This window comes from Atta colombica, unplaced genomic scaffold (genome assembly GCF_001594045.1).
Source record: "Atta colombica isolate Treedump-2 unplaced genomic scaffold, Acol1.0 scaffold153, whole genome shotgun sequence".
Classification (NCBI taxonomy): Eukaryota; Metazoa; Arthropoda; class Insecta; order Hymenoptera; family Formicidae; genus Atta; species Atta colombica.
Genome location: NW_017259243.1, coordinates 2686102 through 2707432, shown reverse-complemented (window position 1 = coordinate 2707432; position 21331 = coordinate 2686102). Strand labels below are relative to the sequence as shown.

The 21331-nt window shown below is 31.5% G+C and overlaps 1 protein-coding gene across 8 annotated transcripts in view; it reads left to right on the top strand.

Moving 5' to 3' along the window:
• LOC108685493 (TLD domain-containing protein 2) overlaps positions 1-21331 on the top strand; it is a 151684-nt gene that overhangs the window by 75497 nt on the left and 54856 nt on the right. For all 8 annotated transcript variants that reach the window (XM_018190304.1, XM_018190314.1, XM_018190310.1 and 5 more), the window contains exon 2: positions 17777-17883. In XM_018190304.1, coding sequence (XP_018045793.1) covers positions 17777-17883 — 107 coding nt within the window. The remainder of the gene's footprint in view (positions 1-17776; positions 17884-21331) is intronic.

The window sequence follows — 21331 nt, the reverse complement described above, 5'->3', positions numbered from 1 at the left end:
TGAAATCCTTTTTTAAATTTAAATTTTATTTATTTTTAATGAAGTTACAGCTACTTGAAATTTATACAAAAAGAATGTACTAAATTTTAGTAAATAATTATTTGAATAGTACAAATATAATAATTTTTTGAAAACTATCACAATCATTTGCGAAAGTAAATATTTGCTAAATAAAAAATAATAGTTAAATCAAATGAATAATCCTTGTAGTACATAAATATAGATTTATATTTAGTAAATATTTAACTGGCGCTATCCAAACAAATATTTATTAAAATTTATTATATTTTTATATGATCAATATAGCTTTATAAACTTTTGCTCTCAATTCAATATTTAGCAAAGTAACGTTACACAGTTTTCAAATTCTAATACAGATAACTATACATATGGCGATAACTTTTATTTCAATATTGTTTTCAAAACAAGCATTTTACAAAACTGGAAATATTTCATCGGTAAATAAATGCCATATATGCATAGCTAAACAGTTTAACATTTCGATGCTTTTCAAACAGACTTCTCAAATTCATATCTTACATATCTCAATTTCATATCGAGATGAATAAGTGCATGCTAGAGAAAGAATAGATTTATACGAGACAAAATTGTCGTTGAGTTGTTACTGTCGCACTTAATGAGCTACAAATTATCTATCTCAGAAGAATTGGAAATTCAGGTCAGAGCGCTGCAATGTTGCAGGAGCGCGGAAGTAAAGTCACTTCTAAGCACCGTGTGATTTAATCATTCCTTTGCAATTTAAACGAGAGAAAGAGCCTCGCACTCGTACTATTATATTAATATTTCGTAAACGATATACTGCATTTTGGAACGAACAGATTTAGTTGGCGAGAGGCATATTATCAAGAATAGAGTCCGATATTTCATCCGCTGACACATGACAACCTCGAAATATGATTTTATTGTGATATAATTTAATACGATGTTATTATAGTTATTTATTATACTTTATACGTGATATAATTACTTATGTAAATTTTTAATAGCTGCGTTTAGCAGAAAAAACAATTTTTATAAAATTCTCAAGAAGATTCTTTAATGATTCTTGCTCTTAGTTTCTCGCTGGATCTAAGACAGTCTAAAGATGCAGTCTTAAGATGTCACAAGCTAATTACATAAAAGTATTAGCATTAAAACATTACTTAAGACAGTCTTGAAATAAGAATGATTTGTATGAATACTGGTTTTATTGTTAGATCAGTATTCATAGTCGCTTCTTCAATTAGAACCTCGTAAGTAATGTATTAAGATGTTAATACAGTTCTGTGATTGATTTATAACATACAAAATAATCTTGAAATTGTATTTAAGACTTTGAATATAAAAACCGATTATGAATATCGACTTAAACATATAAACCATTCATATTACGGATTTTTACAACAAAGCTTTTTCTGCTGTAAACAGCTAAATTTATGCATTATTGATGACCTATTATTTTATATATAGGTTCTTTATTTATAACTTGACATTTCTACACGTCATTTATCAAAATCATAAAATACAAAAATATCTTCTTGTGTATAGATAATCTGCCTGAATTTTTTTAATGAGCTATTTACTCTGACCGGTTGTGAAACAGTCCGGAACCAGTTTTGAACCGCGCGGTGAGTGCGCGAAACATTACATTTGCATCGAGTACGGCTGAAAGGGTGCCAAAGACGTGAAGTAGCGGAATATAAGAGCTCTCTCATGCGTTGTCATGAGGAGCACACAAAACGACCGGGCATGAAGATATTACGATATATTATTTTTACTTACATGTCGAGGGCGTACCAACTTTCAGGGACGGTGTTGTACGTATGCATCCTTGCGAGACGTGGAACATGATTCGTTTCGGCGTTTTATTACCTTAAAAATGCAGTCAGAACTAGAGTGCTTTCACGATGGCATACAACAATGTGCAGTTTCACAGGAACGATAAATGCAGATTATGCGATAATAATCAACTGATTTAATGAAATAGGAAGCGTGTAGGAGATGTAAATAGAAAGCTAGGCAGTAAATATGATGTCATAGTGTGTGACGATGGCTGTGATATTTATATTATTTATTCTTTATCAAATTTAATTTGGCACTTTACTGCAAACTCTTTAAACTCTACATCGTGATGTAGCTATTATAGTTAATGCCTTTGTAATATAAGATAAAAGTTTTTCTTTCAAGTTAATTTTACTGAGAGATAATATATAAACTTCAAGTATCTACTATAATAAATATAATATAATTTTTGCAAATACGGCCTATTTATGTTTCCATTCTGTAATAAATCTTAACGGCAATGTCGGTATCATTATATTATTATTGCACAGGTTTTTTATGATATGTAAAATCTGTGCAATAGCAATGTAATGACATCGACACTGTTGTTAAGAGTTACAGAATATAGTCTTAGTAATTGCTACATATTTTTAACTTAACAAATGCCTTTATCATTAAAACGTGTTGAATTAACAAGATTTATTAATTTATAGTATGTCGTGGAAAATTGTAGTATATCGTAATTCTCCCATATCAAAGAAAATGATGAAATTTGCGTAATTATTGCATCAATAATCTTGTTTATCGTGTATTATCTTCAAGTATAATATACCGATCTGTGCGGAATGGCAATGAAAAACTGTTTGCTCAAGATTGAAACGCGAGAAAAATGCTTTGCCGGCGTGACTCGGTATCGATGCAATCAAATAATACTATCGTTGGCGATTGCTGGTCGCGTTGCGTCGGAGTTCGGCCCTGCGTTGCACTGCTACACGAATATGGAGACTATTAGAAAGTCGAGCTGTGCGAGTTATGAGCCCCGACGAAACACGGCTAAGCGGTGAATTTCATAACGAGCAGCAGCGGGATCTGTCGTTGCCGCAAAATCCACAAAGCGCTTCTCTATGTAAAAGAGGAGAAAAAACCGCGACGAAAAATGCTCGCCCATACTTTTTTCTCGTTCACCATCACATACACACATATACATATTTTTAATACGTTGTTTAATGCGTGTTCTTTTTAAAGTTGCCATGTTACAAAATCAATTTTTCGAAGGATAAAAAATTGTGATGTATGTAGAAAATATAAAAAATTAAATATGTTCTAATTATTTACTCGCAAATAATAAAATATTTTTGCAAATCATTTTAGGAAACTTTTAAAATTTTCTATATTTAAAACATTAATAATGTAAGAAATTTGGGTTAGTGTTGTGCTAGTAAACTTGTGCACTAATATTTAAACAAAAAAATATTTAATATTAAACTATTAATATTCTATAACTGTGTGTGCGCGCGCGCGCGCGCGCGCGCGCGTGTGTGTGTGTGTGTACACATATATATAGAACTGTAAATATATTCACATTTAAAATCATATTGATTTTTATTTGTGAATTCAACCATTATATTCAATTACTATTTGAGTAATTATATCCGGAGCGAATATAATATTGAGTATTCTTTCACTTATCGTTCTATCTTTTTTCATGATATTATAGTTGCATTAATTATTAATTAATATAATGCAATAATGTTTAAAGATTTTTTTATTTGAATATATTTAAATATTTCTTGCATAAATACACGATTATACAATATTTGAAATATAAATATAATATACATGTATCATACGATATATTTCATTTGTATACTATTACTTTCTCACTTTTTCTTGTAACTATGGCTTTGTTCACTAAAATGAGAACATTAGCGTTTAAATGATCAAATAGGTTTTTTTTTAATTACACTATTGACATCAAAGAAACAATGATAATCCAATTCTTTGAGTGAAATAACATTTTGTTATTTTTAACTTCCATTTTATATCATAATGTAAATCAATTCATTTCTGTGATTGAATGGTTTAGTTTCTAAGTAAAGAACATCTGTACAGTGAGAAAAAAATATAGTTAATTTTAATAAATATTTAGTTCAATATTGCCAACTAAACATTTTTACTTACTTACAGTAAGTAAATATTTGTTCAATAAAAAAAAATTATTGTTAAATCAAATTAACATTTCTTGCATCAAATACATATATTTTTATATTTAATAAATATTTAGTTGGCAGTATTCAACTAAATATTTATTGACTATATTTTTTTTCAGTATAGCAACGTATGCATTTAATAAATAATGAACTAAATTTGAGTCATATTTAATATGAATTTCGTGAATTAAATTGTTTAACTCTTTTGTTTTAATTAATTTAACGACATTGAATAGGAGCAGACGATCTAAAAATGATAAAAAAAAACTCTTGGATATAAAAAAAACAATTGGATATAATTTGACATTATGAATTTAACGGTGTAAAGTAGTATTTTTGTACTAGTACTGTTAGTGCCTATCGATGCCTACATATTTGTAAATGTCGTGACTGTTTTATTCGTAACAATTGGTTTCGCGAGTTCGAAAAAGTCAACGAGATCGCGTGCATATACATGGTGCATTATAATTGAACAATGACGATGGATGACGTCATTGGTTAACGAAATGGTATACATCGTTTGTCAACTCGCAAACTTTGGCGTTTATCGATGAAGTTGCAAATGCGAACGTCGATGGAATTTTTCTATGAAACGCAAAATTCATAATGTCAGCATAGTGTCGTCATGAATGCGAAATTTCGCGTATGATGTTAAATTTTTATTTCCCAATAATATATGCCTTGAAAGGATTTAAGAAGAAAGTGCAAGAATATGAATTTATTATAAATATTGCCGCGCATAAGAAAACAATAGACTTTCGCTTGCATCGTGTTTGCTCGTACAATGGCCGAGGTACTCGCATAGTAGATACTTTATCCTTACTCGAGTATTGTTCTTTTGAAATAAATGTTAAACCCTGGATATATTCAGAATTGAATAAATTCCACTACTTTGTTAATAATGATGACAATATATCGCTAGAGAAATATGCATTTTTATTTATACACTCAATTTATCTTCTTTAGAGATGACAAAGATATTATAAGAAATACAATACTAAAACCATATGTTTACTCTGATTTATGCTCTTACAGTCTTTTACATTCTTAAATTTCTACATGCCTGTTGAATTCCCGGATTATTTTATTTATTCTATGATTTTTAAAGGATTCGTTGAAATTATAAGTCCTCAGCTTCTGTGTATCCAAAAAATATATCGTGTTATTTTACATGTTTCTTGTGTAAGTTGATTTATTTGTCTGGATTAACGCCTTGATTGCAGAGTTAGATAACAAGATGCAGAGATGTTTGATAAACACTGACCATTTATTTGAATGACAAAACGCAATGCGATAAATACATGTATTTGTGGTTTAGGCGTTAATTAAGAACAACAGAAATTCTCGAGGGAGAAGAAATAAGACATTGCATGATTGACTTGGTAATTAATCTAAACACTATTGTTATTATGCTTTCGCGAATGATAATTCGCGCCATTCGCAGGTCATAAATTGTGACAGTCGCGGTAAAACTGTATAATACAGTATGTATTTCTGTGTTCCATATACAATGCACATTCATCGTCCATTCCGTCTAGCTTTGTTTTGTAAGGCGTTCATTAAACCTGGCCACGACCCAGACTATAACTCTGTATCTTTTCTTGTATCTCGAGAATTCTTGGCAACCGATACGTCAACTGCGAGACGGCACGTCGAGGAAGGCGCCAACAGCTACTTGTTGTCGTTGCTTAATAGTCAAATGGCCAAATTTTTTCGTGTGATTTCTACCTCCGACGCGAACGAGTTTATTACTGCTGCGACATGCATTTTTGGGTTATGATGTAATTATTCCCAGGATTTAATATGCTTTCCATCTGTCTCGCTGTTATTTTTTGAACAAATGCGAAAAATAGATCTTTTCTCGTGAACCCGTATTACACATAATTTTTTTTACACGAGTCCACGATATATAATATAAAGAAATAATATAATGAAAGATTTTTGTTTAACAGAAATATCAAATTTCTAAATAATTAGCCGATCAAATCGGCTGGATTCGAGTGGATTCTAGGGATTAAATTTTACACGTGCCAAACGAATAGTGAAATTTTGTTCTTCCGGAGTATAAAAAATTGAAAGCGAATAACTTGATTATACATACATCGTAATACATTCACTTTTAGCTCACTTATTTTACACGCGGAAGTTACGATTAAATATCGCCGATTAACAAGATAGATGTATAGAAAGTATGAGTCAATCGATGAATGATTATTTGTCCAATAATGATATTCGTAGATGAGCTCAAAAGAGAGATTAAAAGATTATCGCTTCACGAATTTGCGGTCGATACGTGGCATGAGATGCGATAACTCGAGAGTTGTAGACGAAGGATCTTTATAAGCTTATTAAATTTTTATTTGATCAATTATAGAAGTCGAGATAACTTATCGATGATCTTTGAACTTTTCTATACAATCTTTTCTATGTGTAGGTATCATCGAAATAGGAGATTGTAACTTAAAACGTGACGTTAAAATTATATGTTATTTAATTAAGTATCTTTTTAGTTGTGGTTTATATTCACCTTTATATATTATAACATTATTAATGTACGATGAAAACTCGATAGTACATTTAAATTATTTATTAATAAGGTATATTATTGTAGCTAAAAATATTTTTCTTTTTATGATGATTTTTAAGTTAAAATTAAAGATAAAAAAAATCTTTTGCAAATGCAATTAGATTACTTCGACTACTTAGACTACTTCGTATCTTAGAATCTAATGCACAAGAAAAATATTAATTTTTTGTTTTTTTTTTTGTATATTTAATAAGTAACGTAATCGGAGACACGTGCGACAAGCATACATGTTTATGTGTAAAAGTAATACGTGATGTTCTAAAATTAGTGTCACTTTTACTAAATAGATTCGTTTATTAAGTAAATTTTTTAATTTATGCTTTTTATATAATAATATCCTTAACACATAAAGCTATTAATTGTTAAACTATGTATTAATAAATATGATAAATTATTTATTAATAAGGTACATTATTGTAGCTAAAAATATTTTTCTTTTTATGATGATTTTTAAGTTAAAATTAAAGATAAAAAAAATCTTTTGCAAATGCAATTAGATTACTTCGACTACTTAGACTACTTCGTATCTTAGAATCTAATGCACAAGAAAAATATTAATTTTTTGTTTTTTTTTTTGTATATTTAATAAGTAACGTAATCGGAGACACGTGCGACAAGCATACATGTTTATGTGTAAAGTAATACGTGATGTTCTAAAATTAGTGTCACTTTTACTAAATAGATTCGTTTATTAAGTAAATTTTTTAATTTATGCTTTTTATATAATAATATCCTTAACACATAAAGCTATTAATTGTTAAACTATGTATTAATAAATATGATAAATTATTTATTAATAAGGTACATTATTGTAGCTAAAAATATTTTTCTTTTTATGATGATTTTTAAGTTAAAATTAAAGATAAAAAAAATCTTTTGCAAACGCAATTAGACTACTTCGACTACTTAGACTACTTCGTATCTTAGAATCTAATGCACAAGAAAAATATTATTTTTTTTTTTTTTTTTTTTGCACAGCTATAGCAATCTGCATCATTATAATGTGCACACGAGTACGCGGCACATGAGTTTGTGGTTTTATAATTTATGAATTTATAATTACTATGATGATTATATCACAGTATATGCTTGGCCCGCCACAAAACGTAGTCAGAAAATTAATTTCTGTGTTTAATTGCCATTCCGAATTAACGGCTAGACTTCGATGGTAAAGGCCACAGTTTCGGCGGGTGGGCTTTAATTAACGACAATATGAAACGGCCGTCGACCGGAAATCACGCTCATCGAATAAGCCGATCGATTGGCAATCGTCTCAAAGGATTGTTCACCATATATGGTGCTGCGGATAGATAAAGTGCAACGATTGTACAATGATACATACGTTTAAATTCCTGTAACGATGTCGACGTACGCGTTACGAATACGTGTACATAATCTCACGTTTTAAGTTACATTGTCTTTCAATTACGGCCACAGTATAGTTGTGAAAAGGCAAACCATAATATGATTCAATAAGCCTTTAAAATTTTCTTTAAAAGAGAATGAACTTTGATGTCTCCTAAATATTAAAAATTATCTAATTAATATACCATAAAGTAATATCGATATTGCATAATTGTTTATATATTTTTATTTTAGAATTTTAATTAATTAATTGCCTAATTGTGAATTTTATTTATTTATACCATAATGTGATAATTGATTAATTATTTATTATATTCTCTCTCTCTCTCTCTCTCTCTCTCTCTCTCTATCATAATACATTTTCTAGAAAATATATAAACATGAGAGAGAATTAGTAACAGGAAATGATATGATGCAAGAAAAATATTTTATTAGTCCGAAAAATGATGAAATAGTTCTTATAATGATATTTTTCTTAGACCTTCGCAATTGTTGATACTAATAAAAGAATGTTGTTTTAACCTCGTTTAGTATTTCTTTCTTGAATTAATTGAATGAAGGTATCAATTAGGCGGAAGCTAGATGACCTCGATTCATGCTTTTTTTGAAGCGGAAACATCTAGCTTTCCATCAAGAAACACACCAAGGAAACGCGATTCGAATAAAATTCTCCTCTCTTTATTTACTCGTATTTATATCCTATTATACCTAGCACGTACGAGGTTTTATTTCAGAAACAAAGAGAATATTTGATTAAATATTGATTTTACACTCTACGTGTTTCTTAAGATATATAGACATATCTTGAAATATTTATACATGTTCGTAAAAGTTTATACGATAAAACTGTAATTTTTTTTTCTTGGAAGTAATTTTAATTCTTGCATAAAATTTAAAGTACAAGTTAAATTTTTGATGTAATGAAACATTTAGAATCATGAGAATAAAATTTCATTGCGTATTTCCTCTTTTTTTCCGTTTACGATTGTCGGCATTTCCGCTTAATTTGTAGGAACACAATAGTATATTATACGATTGGATCTCCGTTTATGGAATTTCCACATTCTTTTGAGTCACGGCAGGTAATTTTCGTAAATGAGGAAAAGAAAAATCCTGTACCGATATAAATTAAGGACGATTAAAATGTCTGTTGTAAGACGAAAAAAATTGCTAAAGTGTATTAGAAAATAATAATGGATATATTGTATTCTAGGAACAGATTGGAAATAATTAAAAATTATTGAACTCTAAAGTTTGTTATTATTTATTTTGCACTTGAAATATATTCTGAATAATTATTATCGTTAATTGCAATTAATCTTTTTTCATTCTCGCCGTCTTCAAGCGAGTAAGGCAAATATTTATAAGGTTCTTACATTTTATTTGTTTCTTATAGAAACTTCTAATGATTATATTTAATAAATATTTTAACATTTTCTCTGTATAATCTTTTCCAAATTATTTTTCAGTGCTTTTTATGTTTTATTTTAACTAGGATATTAGCGATATTCTTTATGTCCGACATAGTACTTCAATCAGTTTTATTCCCAGAGCGAGCAGCGTTTCGAATGACATTTCCGCAACAGCTTCGATCTCGCTACTCCAGTACCAAATGGTACATTACATCGATTATATTATATGGGCGAGGTTACGTCATAAAGTAACGCGGTTTGTGGTACACGAGGCGGCACAAATCGAGTTTATCCTTTGCGAATTCCCGGAGCCTTGCCTCGTTAAAACAACACCGACAGTCAGCAGAGTTTCCATCTCGGTGGCCAACATTGTTCCCGAACAACCTGATTGCTACACACAGACATAGGTACACGCACGTATTCCCTACTCTCTTTCCTCAGTAAAGTTTGTCTTCCGGTGACGGAGTTTGGCGTAGATATCGATCGATTGTTGTCGAGGACAACGAGTTTCATCTTTGCGGTTCCGAGACGATCGTTAAACGAGTCAATCAACGATAGGGAAGAACATCTCTTCGCGTTGTTGCCTAACGGAAACACCGATGTTGTGTGTTTGCTTTAGCTCGTTAACGGAGAACGGGAGAATTTTCATCTTGATTTTATCGAGTTTTCTTCGTACCTGATGCAAAGAGACGGATTTTAGAGCCTTACAAACATAAGTGCAACTAAAAATATTTTCCATCCTATTATTAAAACACCAACAATTTATCGTTTTAATGCTAATCATAATAATTAAAGGTATGATAATGTATTCCAGACACAATGGAGAAACGCGGATGCGCAATAATACGAGTCGCTTCTTGAGCTATGAAATACGCACAACGATATCGATTGATTTGCTCGTCACAAAGGAACTTTACGAAGCCAATCGTGCTGCGTATCATTAAAAAAAAAAACAAGTAATGGCGCGATTATCGCTTACATTTATCGTTGGGGCAGTAGCAGTTCCACGATGGAATATTGTTTATTGCCCGTATAAAATCTTACGAGCGATTCTTGCAAATTCTCCGGAAACAATAATAATAATACATATCTGGAATAATAAAAGCTTTCCTGCGAATGTTTGCGGAACAAACGTGCATAATAAAATCTTGTCGGTAAAACGCCGAATTTAATTCGGATCAGATGTTCAATTTGGATTCGAGACGTTAAGCGGCGCGATGTATCACGAAAGGAAATCATTTTGGCACGATGCCCCATCTTGCCAATTTGATTGGCGTTGTGGCTTTATGAAATATGATAGTAAGACAATAAAATCAATTCGCGCATAAAACTTCATGATAGAGCGGTGTATTTACACACGGTGTATATTACATACTCTTAAACAACATATGAATAAACAAAATAACATCTTCTGGTCGTAGTATTTTGGTCTTAGAATTGCAATATGCAATATTTCGATGTTCTAGATAGTAGACTTCAAATACAATTGCAGATTTTACATTACATATTTAAAATGTACTCTCTAAATTTTTTGGAGTGAAAGTCGCTCCAAGGAATGAAGTCATTTCAAAAAAAGGAGTGACATTCCTTTGGAGTGAATCTCACTTTAAAAGAATGAAATCTCATCTTTATAAAGAGTGGAAATCTATCACCTTTATTGTTTTCAAGAGCGAAAATATTTTTACTCATTTTTCAAAGCTGGCTCAATTTTCAGTTCTTTTGAAGTGAGATTTCATTCCGAAAAATTTAGACAATATATTTTCTCGAAAAGAAAAATGATAAGATATTAGAAAAAGAAAAATAAAAAGTATACAATTGTTGATGTATTCATATAAGTTTCCTGTCTAGTCTTAATATTATTAAAATATGCATAATATTCTTTTTAATCATTATGCAGACGCGCCCAAAATTCCCAATCATTTTTCAATCGCGTTGCTCTTTTTTTATCTTTCTTTCTCAATATCGGGGAAAAAGTTTCTTCGTATTTAAAAAAAATTTGCAAAAATTTTTCATTTGTTGCGAAATTTCATTCATTATAATTATATCATTCGCTAGAGCAAAGTTTCAGCTTTAAGAATCTCTTTTTAAATTGCGGTATGAAAATTTTTATCGAAGTTATGAATCAAAGTCTGAATACTTCTTTATTTAACGCGCGAATAACTCAGGACAAACAAAAAGTTATGGGAACATTTTTAAAAATTGATTTTGTAAGGAAAGCTTCAAAGCTTTCACGATAGGTAATTGAAAATTTTCGTAAATTTTTTTTATGCACGTGAGAGATCATCAAAATGAAAAGAAAATTTTTTATCTTTTTCAGCTCGTAGTTTTTAAATGTAAAAATTACCAAAGCTTACAAAAGCTCAAAAAATATAATAATCTTTCGAAAGTAATGATTTCAAGCTTTAAAATCCTTTTTTTAAATTTAAATTTCGTTCATTTTTGACTAAGATATTATATATACATTTTTAAAAAATATGAAGAAACTTTTTCTCCAATATATTTACCTTTCATTGAAATAAACGATTACATTACGTCGTGTTAAGAAACAATTCCAGCGATTCTGCTTAAGCAGTTTAATCTTAATCACGATTGCCTCAATTAACATCCGACGATAAATTGCCCTCGCGATTTCGTCATTGAGGATAGGAGACTCCCCACGGAGATTTCCCGTGACGCGCATGCAACTGTCGGAAGAGATTAAGAGTCATCGGGAGACCCGGGCAACGACGCGACGCCGCGCCGGGGAATACGGCCGCGCGATTATCGCAGGAAATGTCGAAATGGCTCGCTCGCACGCGCGCGTGCTCATGCCACCTTTCTCTTTTTCGACGGTTCGCGTCGATGCGCGATCCTAATTCCATCGTGTGTGAATGTAAGAAGTACCTCGTCCGCGCCGATCGACGAGCGTGATCTCGGTCACGCAGCTCACCGTCGCGACCGATAGCTGAGGAATGGGGGAAATTGCACGCCGTCTGTGCACGTACCAAGGAACTGAGGTACCGTCCATTACTACTGCATACTGTGATTGGTGACGGATTACCGCACGGACACGTAACTCGAGCCATTTGAGTCGCGTTCAAGCGTAAGGAGGTCATCCGAAACTCTGCATTATTAACTGCTAACTGTCGATTGCTCGCAAATCAACTATCCATTTTGTATCGTCGCTGAAGTGTGTGTACGTAAACTTTCACAGTAAAGCCATCATGATGAAACTTTTCCGAATAGATTGAAATGCGCTCGTGTGGATTAAAAGCAGTTCTCCCTTTTTTTTTTTTTTTTTTCTTAGCGATACAACTTTTATCGTTTTCAAATGCGATTGTTTTATGCTGTTGTTTTAAATTCTGATTTTAACTCTGCACTACACTAAAACTCTTTCTCGCTTTCGTCAAATATTAAATATTTACCTATCTCATTTTAAGTTCCAAAAGTGCACACAGGAAATTAGCCACAGGAAAAAACAGAGAGAGCCTTAGTTTAAATAAAATCTCCTTTGTAATTTATTATTCGCATATTTGATGACAAATTAGAAAAGCTTATCGTGAAATGAATATTCTGTACTATTATAGTATTATAATGTTCTTATTAAGATTGTATTTGAGATTATTATTGAAATAGTATTCCATATATGATTATTGTTCTACTTATATCAAAATATTTATGAAAAGTTTATAAAATTAAAAAAATGCAAAATTTAAAATTATAAAGGTTTAAAAAAAAATATGTATGTAACTGATAAATATTAGATCGATGTAAAATATATTTATCGTTCTTCTCTCCAAGTTTATATTTAATAAATTCGAAAATTGAAGCTTTTTAAAAGGAGAATTGAAAAAAATCTTAAATAAAAATGAAATGTCCATCAAAGTTTGTGGCAATAATTCTGCTTCGATTTTACTTAAATTTTGTTTTCAATTTTGGTTGAAACGTGGCAATATCTAATATTAATACTCTAATGTTATTCGTTAGTCTAATATTATTTTAATGTTAGCTTGGGGCACACGTCTTGGCGCGTCTCGATCTGTGTCTGAATCATCGCCACTGTTTACGTCAATAGGTATATGAATGAAACTATAATAAGGAAACTATAATGAGAAAGAGGGAACTTTAATAAGAAAGAAAAGCGCCTGCAAAAAAATCGATGTCTATGCATGCAGTTGTTCACAGTTGCCTACTTCCAGGCGCTGTTATTATATAGTAACAACTGAAACAAGTGAAGAAGTATTTTTAAAACCGATTAATATTAGGTATATTACTGGGATTTAAATTATTTATTGTATAATTTTTTGTGAAATTGTAATTATATAATTTCTTCATTTTGTTATCCGTATTATATTGGGTTGTCCGGAAAGTTCGTGCCGATGTTGAAGGAAAATTAAAACGAAATTGAGAAGATTTAAATTTTAGTATACATTTATTAAATTATATAGGTTAGTCGGCACGAACTTTCCGAACAACCCAATATCCGTATTATATACATTCGAACAAATTACGAGGTTTTGTTAATTAAAAAAATTCAAATTCATTGATTGCGATAAATTTGGTGTATGAAATGTAAACAATTGAAGATATAAGCTTGCAGTTCAGGCTCAAAGAGGGATTAAAAATATCGATATTGCGTATAAACGAGTAAATATTTCAGCATGCGGTTATGTGGTTTCATCAAAAGTCCGGTCGATTGATTGGGTTACGAATTTATTATTTATATCTCCGATGGCTGAGAACTCGCAGTATAGTGGCTTATTAATTGTCCTTCTCTCTTACTGCGATTTTCATTATTAACATAATGCATTATTAACATAATGCTATGCATTTTTTTATCGCGTAATTATGAAGTATTTCCTCAGCAAATATATACTTCAGTGCCATCTTTCAGCCCCCGTCGCGGAAAATCGCGAATATAACTCACGACATCGCGAAGTGTTACGTAAATATTTGTTTTTTGGCGAAGTATATTGCCCGAGCGTGAAAGCAACGGGCGCGTAAACAAGAGCCATCGAAATTGTGCCACAACTATTTATACCTGTCCGCTCATATTTACCCGGACCGGTGAAAAGGGTACGCGCGTTAGGTCACTTAATTAAATATTGTTCGACAATTTATTTTATTTTCCGGAATGTCACACAGTAATATTAATTTCGCCTGCCTTCAGGCTGTTTCGACGGCTAAGTATTGACATAACGTCGTACGATTTAACGCAAATTTATGCTGCTTAATCGCCAGTAAAATCCAACTTTGCACAAATTGCGAAGCTCTTGGTCGGAGCAATTGAAATGTATATGTGTGGTCGGAGCAATTAAAATGAATCACATCCGAAGGTACTGAGTACTATATTTTGTACATTATTATTTTGTCTCTGTATTCAAATATATGCTGCGAAGTTTTGAATTTATATCTTCCGATACATAAAACATTTTCTCTCAGTTTTGTTTAGTGTACACGTGCGCGCCCTTTGGTTTACATTACGAGTTTCTACCGAGTTGCTAAATATTACAGTGCTAAACGAGACAATTCTACAGAAACTTTCTTAAATTAAACAAAATTTACTACTTCAAATAATCCAATTTGTTTAATTCATCGATAATGTGGATAATTCGATTATTCACTTAATGAATAATACCACTCGCTTGTGAAACATTGCATTATAGAATAATCTCTCTAAACCATAGTGATGTTCAACTTGCGAATTCTATGAATTGAATTATTTGTCAGCAAAAAATATAAAAATGTTTTTTTTTATTTTATACAAATGAAAATAAATAATGATTATGCAGTCCATAAAATTTTTCTTATTTCTATAAATGACTCTCTAAAAAAATCCTTAAAGAAAGTTGAACATATAATTAATCTAAACGATTTTTTTTATTATGAATCAACAAACATATTTCTTATTTTTTTGTTGTATAATAGCCTTCATGAATAATTTTCTTAATTCACAGTAAAAAAAGATATAAATTTTTTTATTGAATCAGATTTGGAATAATTCACAATAAAATATTTAAGTCATATTTTGTTGGACAAAAAATGCAAATATACTGAAAAAAGAATGTTATATCAACAGGATTATTTTAATTGAAAATAATTTTGTTAATTCAATAACACTATTATTAATGAAACAAATACATTATGCTTTTGTTTTAAAACGTTATTTGTTTCATTAATATTATTATTGAATTAATAAAATTATTTTTAATTAAAATAACACTGTTGATATAATATCTTTTTTTTAGTGTATCGTTTAGTGTATTGTTTCGAGAAAAGAATTTCTGATATTTTATAGCAATCATTAATTCGGAGCTCTTCCTCAGTAACGAGTGAACCCGCTAAGCCATGTCGAATATGTAATTGAATTAAAATTTGTCGGATACAATTAGTGCGAGAAGAGCGTCGCAGCCTCCCATGTGCGCGGGAGTGCGCGCAGATGTTACTTTTCAAATTGAGCGAATCGAGTATGGCTACTGTCGCATGAAGTGCAATTGCATTTTCGTGATTTACGCGCACGACATAGACAACACTTGTTGTCCACAGCACGGATTGCGACAAATAACAAAGCTGCATGAGCATCCATTAGAGTGCTACAATGCATTACGATCATTAATTTTCTGACGATTAGTTCGATTTGTTGTTCAGAATGTTTTATTTTCAACTGCGAGCGTCAGACTCTTGCCGAATTGCTTTTTGCACCTACGCTTGTTTTTAATTTGATTTGGCAGTTCTCCTGCCGTACGCTTGGAGTGGAATTTTTTATTTAAATCGAAGACACGTTTTTATAAAAGAGTGAATATTTTGAAAAAAAGTAATGCCGTTATATTAACGGTATATTTTTAAATTTTATAACAAGAGAAAAGAATTTCAAATTATCATGTATCTCAGTGAAATTTTAAAAGAAATAAAAATTTGTTTTACAAACAAATGTGATGAATTAATACTATTTTAACACATATACAAAACTGTGAAAAATTTGCTATACTTGATAAAAATTGCATGTTCATACAGTGCGAATTAAAATGTCAAGCACGCAAGGTCGCTCATTAAATTCTGCGAAAAGTTAAAATATTTTAAGTACTGCGTGGAAAATAGTTTTTCCACGTATAGAAATTACTTTTCAAGCGTACTGCAGTTTACTTTTTCTTTCAATTTAATTAATTGATTTTAGTTTTTTAAGCTCCTGCGCACGTTGTAGATTGCATGTGTTTTCATCATCCTTGTTTTGGATTGTTTGTTGCATCCCAGGTCCAGGCGTTTCTCTCAGGATGTCACAACCTCGAAATCGACGGAAAATCTCTCGACGTCTTATGTCAGGTATGCAAAATACATATGCACGTTATCATCTCATCACTTCTCTATTTTCTCTGGACTTCAGCAGTAAGAACTAAGTATTATAAATAGATATTATCTCATTATAATTGTTGATGTTTAGAATGTAGTATGATTGTTGTAGCCTTTAGAAAAATGCATGCAAGATTGCATAGAAAAAGCATGTAAGAATGCCAAGATTTAGAAGTAGAATCTTATTTTTTTGAAAACATCTTTTTTCTTTACTGATCTAGCCGTAAGATGATTGCAAAAGAAATTTATGTAATTACACGTCTCTTTTTTGATGTCTATTAAAAAATTTCTATGTTTCTGAAAAGTATAAAAATTAAAACAATTCTAAAAGAAACTTAACAGAAATAACTTACAACAATATGTCATTATTATGACATAACGCAAGTTCGTTCACCGATTTTTTCATTCACTCCGATTGTTTCTTTTGTTTTTTTTCTTTCACGTTTCACTATGTCGTATTATTCAGACCCATTCGCAGGAATTTCATTGGACTTTATCTTTGTCGGCCACGCGTTCATAGACGCGACTTATGGAGACAACCTGCACAATGCACGGTTCGTTGCATCGTGAAATTGCGTTTTGTTATGGCTACGCGAGATTGCCTCCACTGAGCTGAACGTTTTACAAATAGTGTCACGCCAAACTATTAACGTCCCGCGTACATCCCACAAGAGTAAGTCGACGAGTTCTCTTGACTCTATTTCCGAATGTGCAAGCGTCTTGATTCCATTCCGGGAATGTAAACTACAAATATCTTTTCATTATCCGATAATTTTGCGCATTTGTTTTCATTTTGTATCATTTTCATTTCACATTTTCAACTATTTTTTTTCTTTTTTCTGTTCAAATGACTTTTTAGACAAATTTTAGACAAATCGACATTTTTGGAGTGAAATTTGCAGGAAATTTAAATTTAATTTTTTTAAAAGCGGTCTGGAGTAGAGAGGATCTCGACATATTCTAATCGTTTCATTCTATCTCCTCTGATCTACTTTACAGCAGATTTCGTTTTATTTAATCAAATTTATTGTGCAACGAGCTCGAGATATAAACGAGAATAAAGCTAATTAGCAATTACATTTATTCTATTGCAGGAGTAAGAGCCGTAGTGTGGATCATGGATTTACGGCACCCTTCGATTTGGACGCTCTACGGAACAAGGTCGAAGGACGTTTTGAATCTGTGGATAAACTCTCGAGAGGTGAGTACATGTTATTACACTATTAAACAATTGAAACAATCGCATAGGAATTTTGCATAAATATTCAAATCACATGGAACAAATCTCGTTTAGTCGCGAATATTATGATTTCATATTATTTTAGAAAAGATGTCGAGATTTAGTCTCTAAAAAATTGTAAATGGTATATCTTTTATACTCTTTTTCTATCAATGTAAATTAATCTTGGTTCAACTTATTCTTCATGTTTGTCAAATTCTTAGAACTAGAAAAAGATGAAGAATTAGTTGAACTGAGATTAAAATTAAGCTACATTGGTAGAACGGACATTCTTCTTAGTTCTGTTGCTCGTGATCGAATGTGGTGACATTTCTCGTATGCCTATGGTTGTACACAATCATATGGGACCTACATTTTTTTAACGTCGATTCCGAACGATGAAATTTTTAGAGAAGCGTTCTTGGCAAAAGATACTCTCAATGGATTCCTTCCGAGAGGAGATATGAGTGTATAAAAATATTTTTTACCAGGAATCGAATCCGGGATTTCTAACAGATCAGTGCTTTGCCATACTCGCTCTTAGAAATGGGCATTAGACATATAATTCGTATAAATCATTTGCATTTAATTCAATATTAAACTTGAAAATATTCAGACTATTTAATATTACAATTTTAATATTAAGAATTTAATATTAAGTGGCTACAGCAATTTGTCTTTTTTATTTTCGAGCAATACGTCATTGTACGACACGTGCTCTTTCTATAGCAATGATCGATTTGATTCGCTGAGTTACGTTACCAAAGATCATTTAACATGTCTGTCGATGTCGCGCGCGGATTCACGCACTCGATCGATGCGGAAGTTCCGGGTGACGTCGCCGACGACGGGTAGGCGAATTAGAGAGGCTGATCATGATGATGACGCGATCTATGCTAAATGAAGGTTTCAGGGACCCGGGCTGTTTCGACGAATCAGCCGCGCGCAGCCTTACTCGGGCGAGTTACATTGACTTACTTTCTCGAAGTGGCACAAGTGCCACGTGTGATCGATCGCCCTATCTCGCGTATACTTCGAACTGACGCGCGTTACCAATATCCAGCATAGCTCGAGAGTTTAATGAAGACTAATTGACGCGCAGGATTAAAGATAAAGTGCTGTTGTAATTAATGGAACAGTGTTTCGGCAAACGGAACGTTCTCTGATCTGGTCTTAACAGATCGATGGGATTACAAACAAATGATGAAATGATAGTATATATTGTCATCTAAGAATCATCTCTCTTAATCGGGATGAATAATTCAGGCAGAAGATATTACTTCAGAATGTTTATTACCTAGAAAAATATGGAAAACTGGAAATTTTCAGGGGATTTTTTTATCTTTGAAAATTACGAAGAGAAAAATTTTATCGATACTCTTAGAAATTTTTGAAATTTTAGGTATTTCTCTCTCTTTCTGAAAATATCTTTTTTTCTATAATATGACATACAACTGATTAAAAATAAGTGGCATACACTTGTTCGTATATTCACATACATTCTTGAGTCTTGCAAATTTTTATTTAAAAAATCAGGTGACATTACTAAACAATTCTCAACAGAAGAGAGTAGCTCGCTTTATTGCAGAATCTTTTTTATATTGTCCTACATACAGATTTCATGATTCCAATTGTAGAGAATGATAGATATAGCTTCGTGAAATTCCTTCTATCTTCTACTAATTTACAATATAAAGTTTGTTTGCATTACTTACATTCTAATTTATTTTATAATTGCATTTTTTAAATTGTCTAATTTTACCTGGAATTTTGAATAAAAATACTGTAAGTACTTTGAAATATTGAGTTCGAATGTCGTTAGAAAAATTCCATCAGGTCAAATTTTTAAGATAGCATGTCAGTTTTAAGATAAATACTTCTTCCGAATAAGTTGAATACAACTGATCAGTAAGGCATAAGGTTTTCATCAGAATTAAGAAATATTATCATGTTCTCAAAAGTAACAGGATAAAAACATGTTAAACAACTGCTGTTAGATTCCAATACGTGAAACCGATCTAAAATCATATAAAACACAAAAATTGAACACTTAATACTTCTGATTTATTTCTTAATTTTAATAAAACTTCACTGTATATTGTAAAAAATGTCTTTCTTATATCTCAAAAACCAGATCTGATAAAAATATTTCAATTCGGGCTTAGCATCGAAAATTATTCTAAAAACAGTCTTTATATTATGCTCTTGCACAAAACTTGTAAATTAGTATTATTATTGTAAATTAATATTATTCGTATTATTATTACCTATAAAAAGCACATGGCATACAAAAAAAAAGCAATAAACGAATCGATCGTAGTAGAGAAAATAAGACAATAACGTAAATAGAAGCAAATCCAAAATGTTGATTTGCTTATTGCTTAAATTTTTTGTATGCCATAGCCTTAATTTATTTGACATCTCAGTTATTTGATAAAATAACGCGCACAAGATTCAAGATTTTTATATTTACACTTATATTTACGTTTATTGCGCAAAGAACGGACTTGAATGCAGCGATTCAAATCGCTATTGACGTCATCATGCCGCGCTCTATTTCGTGAATGCGAAATTGCCACGAAAATTTAGATTCTGTCTCGACAGTTAGATTTCGCAGTTTATTAAATCCGCTTCAAGTATGCGAGCAACCCAGATACCAGTTCGCGCTGGTATCTGGGTTTGACTCATTTGCCGTGCATATGCATGCGGGTGTGGCTCTAATAGCAAAGGAGGGTTCACCAAGAGACAATTGTTTCCAACTATCGTTAGAAATTTATCTCATTACTCGCGCCAGCCGTCTGTGGAATTGCACGTCTGCGAAATAATCCGGTCGCCATCTAGCCTTCTGCGCTCGAAGTTACAATCATTGTTTGCGGCGTATTAATCAAACGAATTTTGAAAGTAATTTTTTTTAAACTGTTTTATTATTATTAACCATTATTTATTTATTGGAATTAAATTAAATCAAATTATACTAATTTAAAGCAAGTAAATTTATCGGCGAGGATTTCGTATATTTTATATGAATAATCTAATTTTTGCTAATATTTTAATGTTACCAATTATAGTGGGCTATATTTTTTATTTATTTTTCTGGATGATCATTTTCTGCGAAAAAGCGTAAAAGAAAAAAATTGAGAGAGAGAGAGAGAGAGAGAGAGAGAGAGAGAGAGTTGAGAGAGAGAGAGAGAGAGCGCAATTCGATATTCCAAGCATGATGCATTTGTCTATTGCATTGACGTTTTTATCGGGGTTCTCTCGTCGTCGTGTCTATGCATACATGCGACTGTTTACATTGCAACGACACTAGTTGCGCACAGGCTATGCAAACATTTATTCCCGATTATGCTTTGCACGAATATCAAGTGAGACTTTGAAAAGTTTCTCAGAAGCTGGAGGGACACATGCTGGCCAAGAAATAAAACGGCGG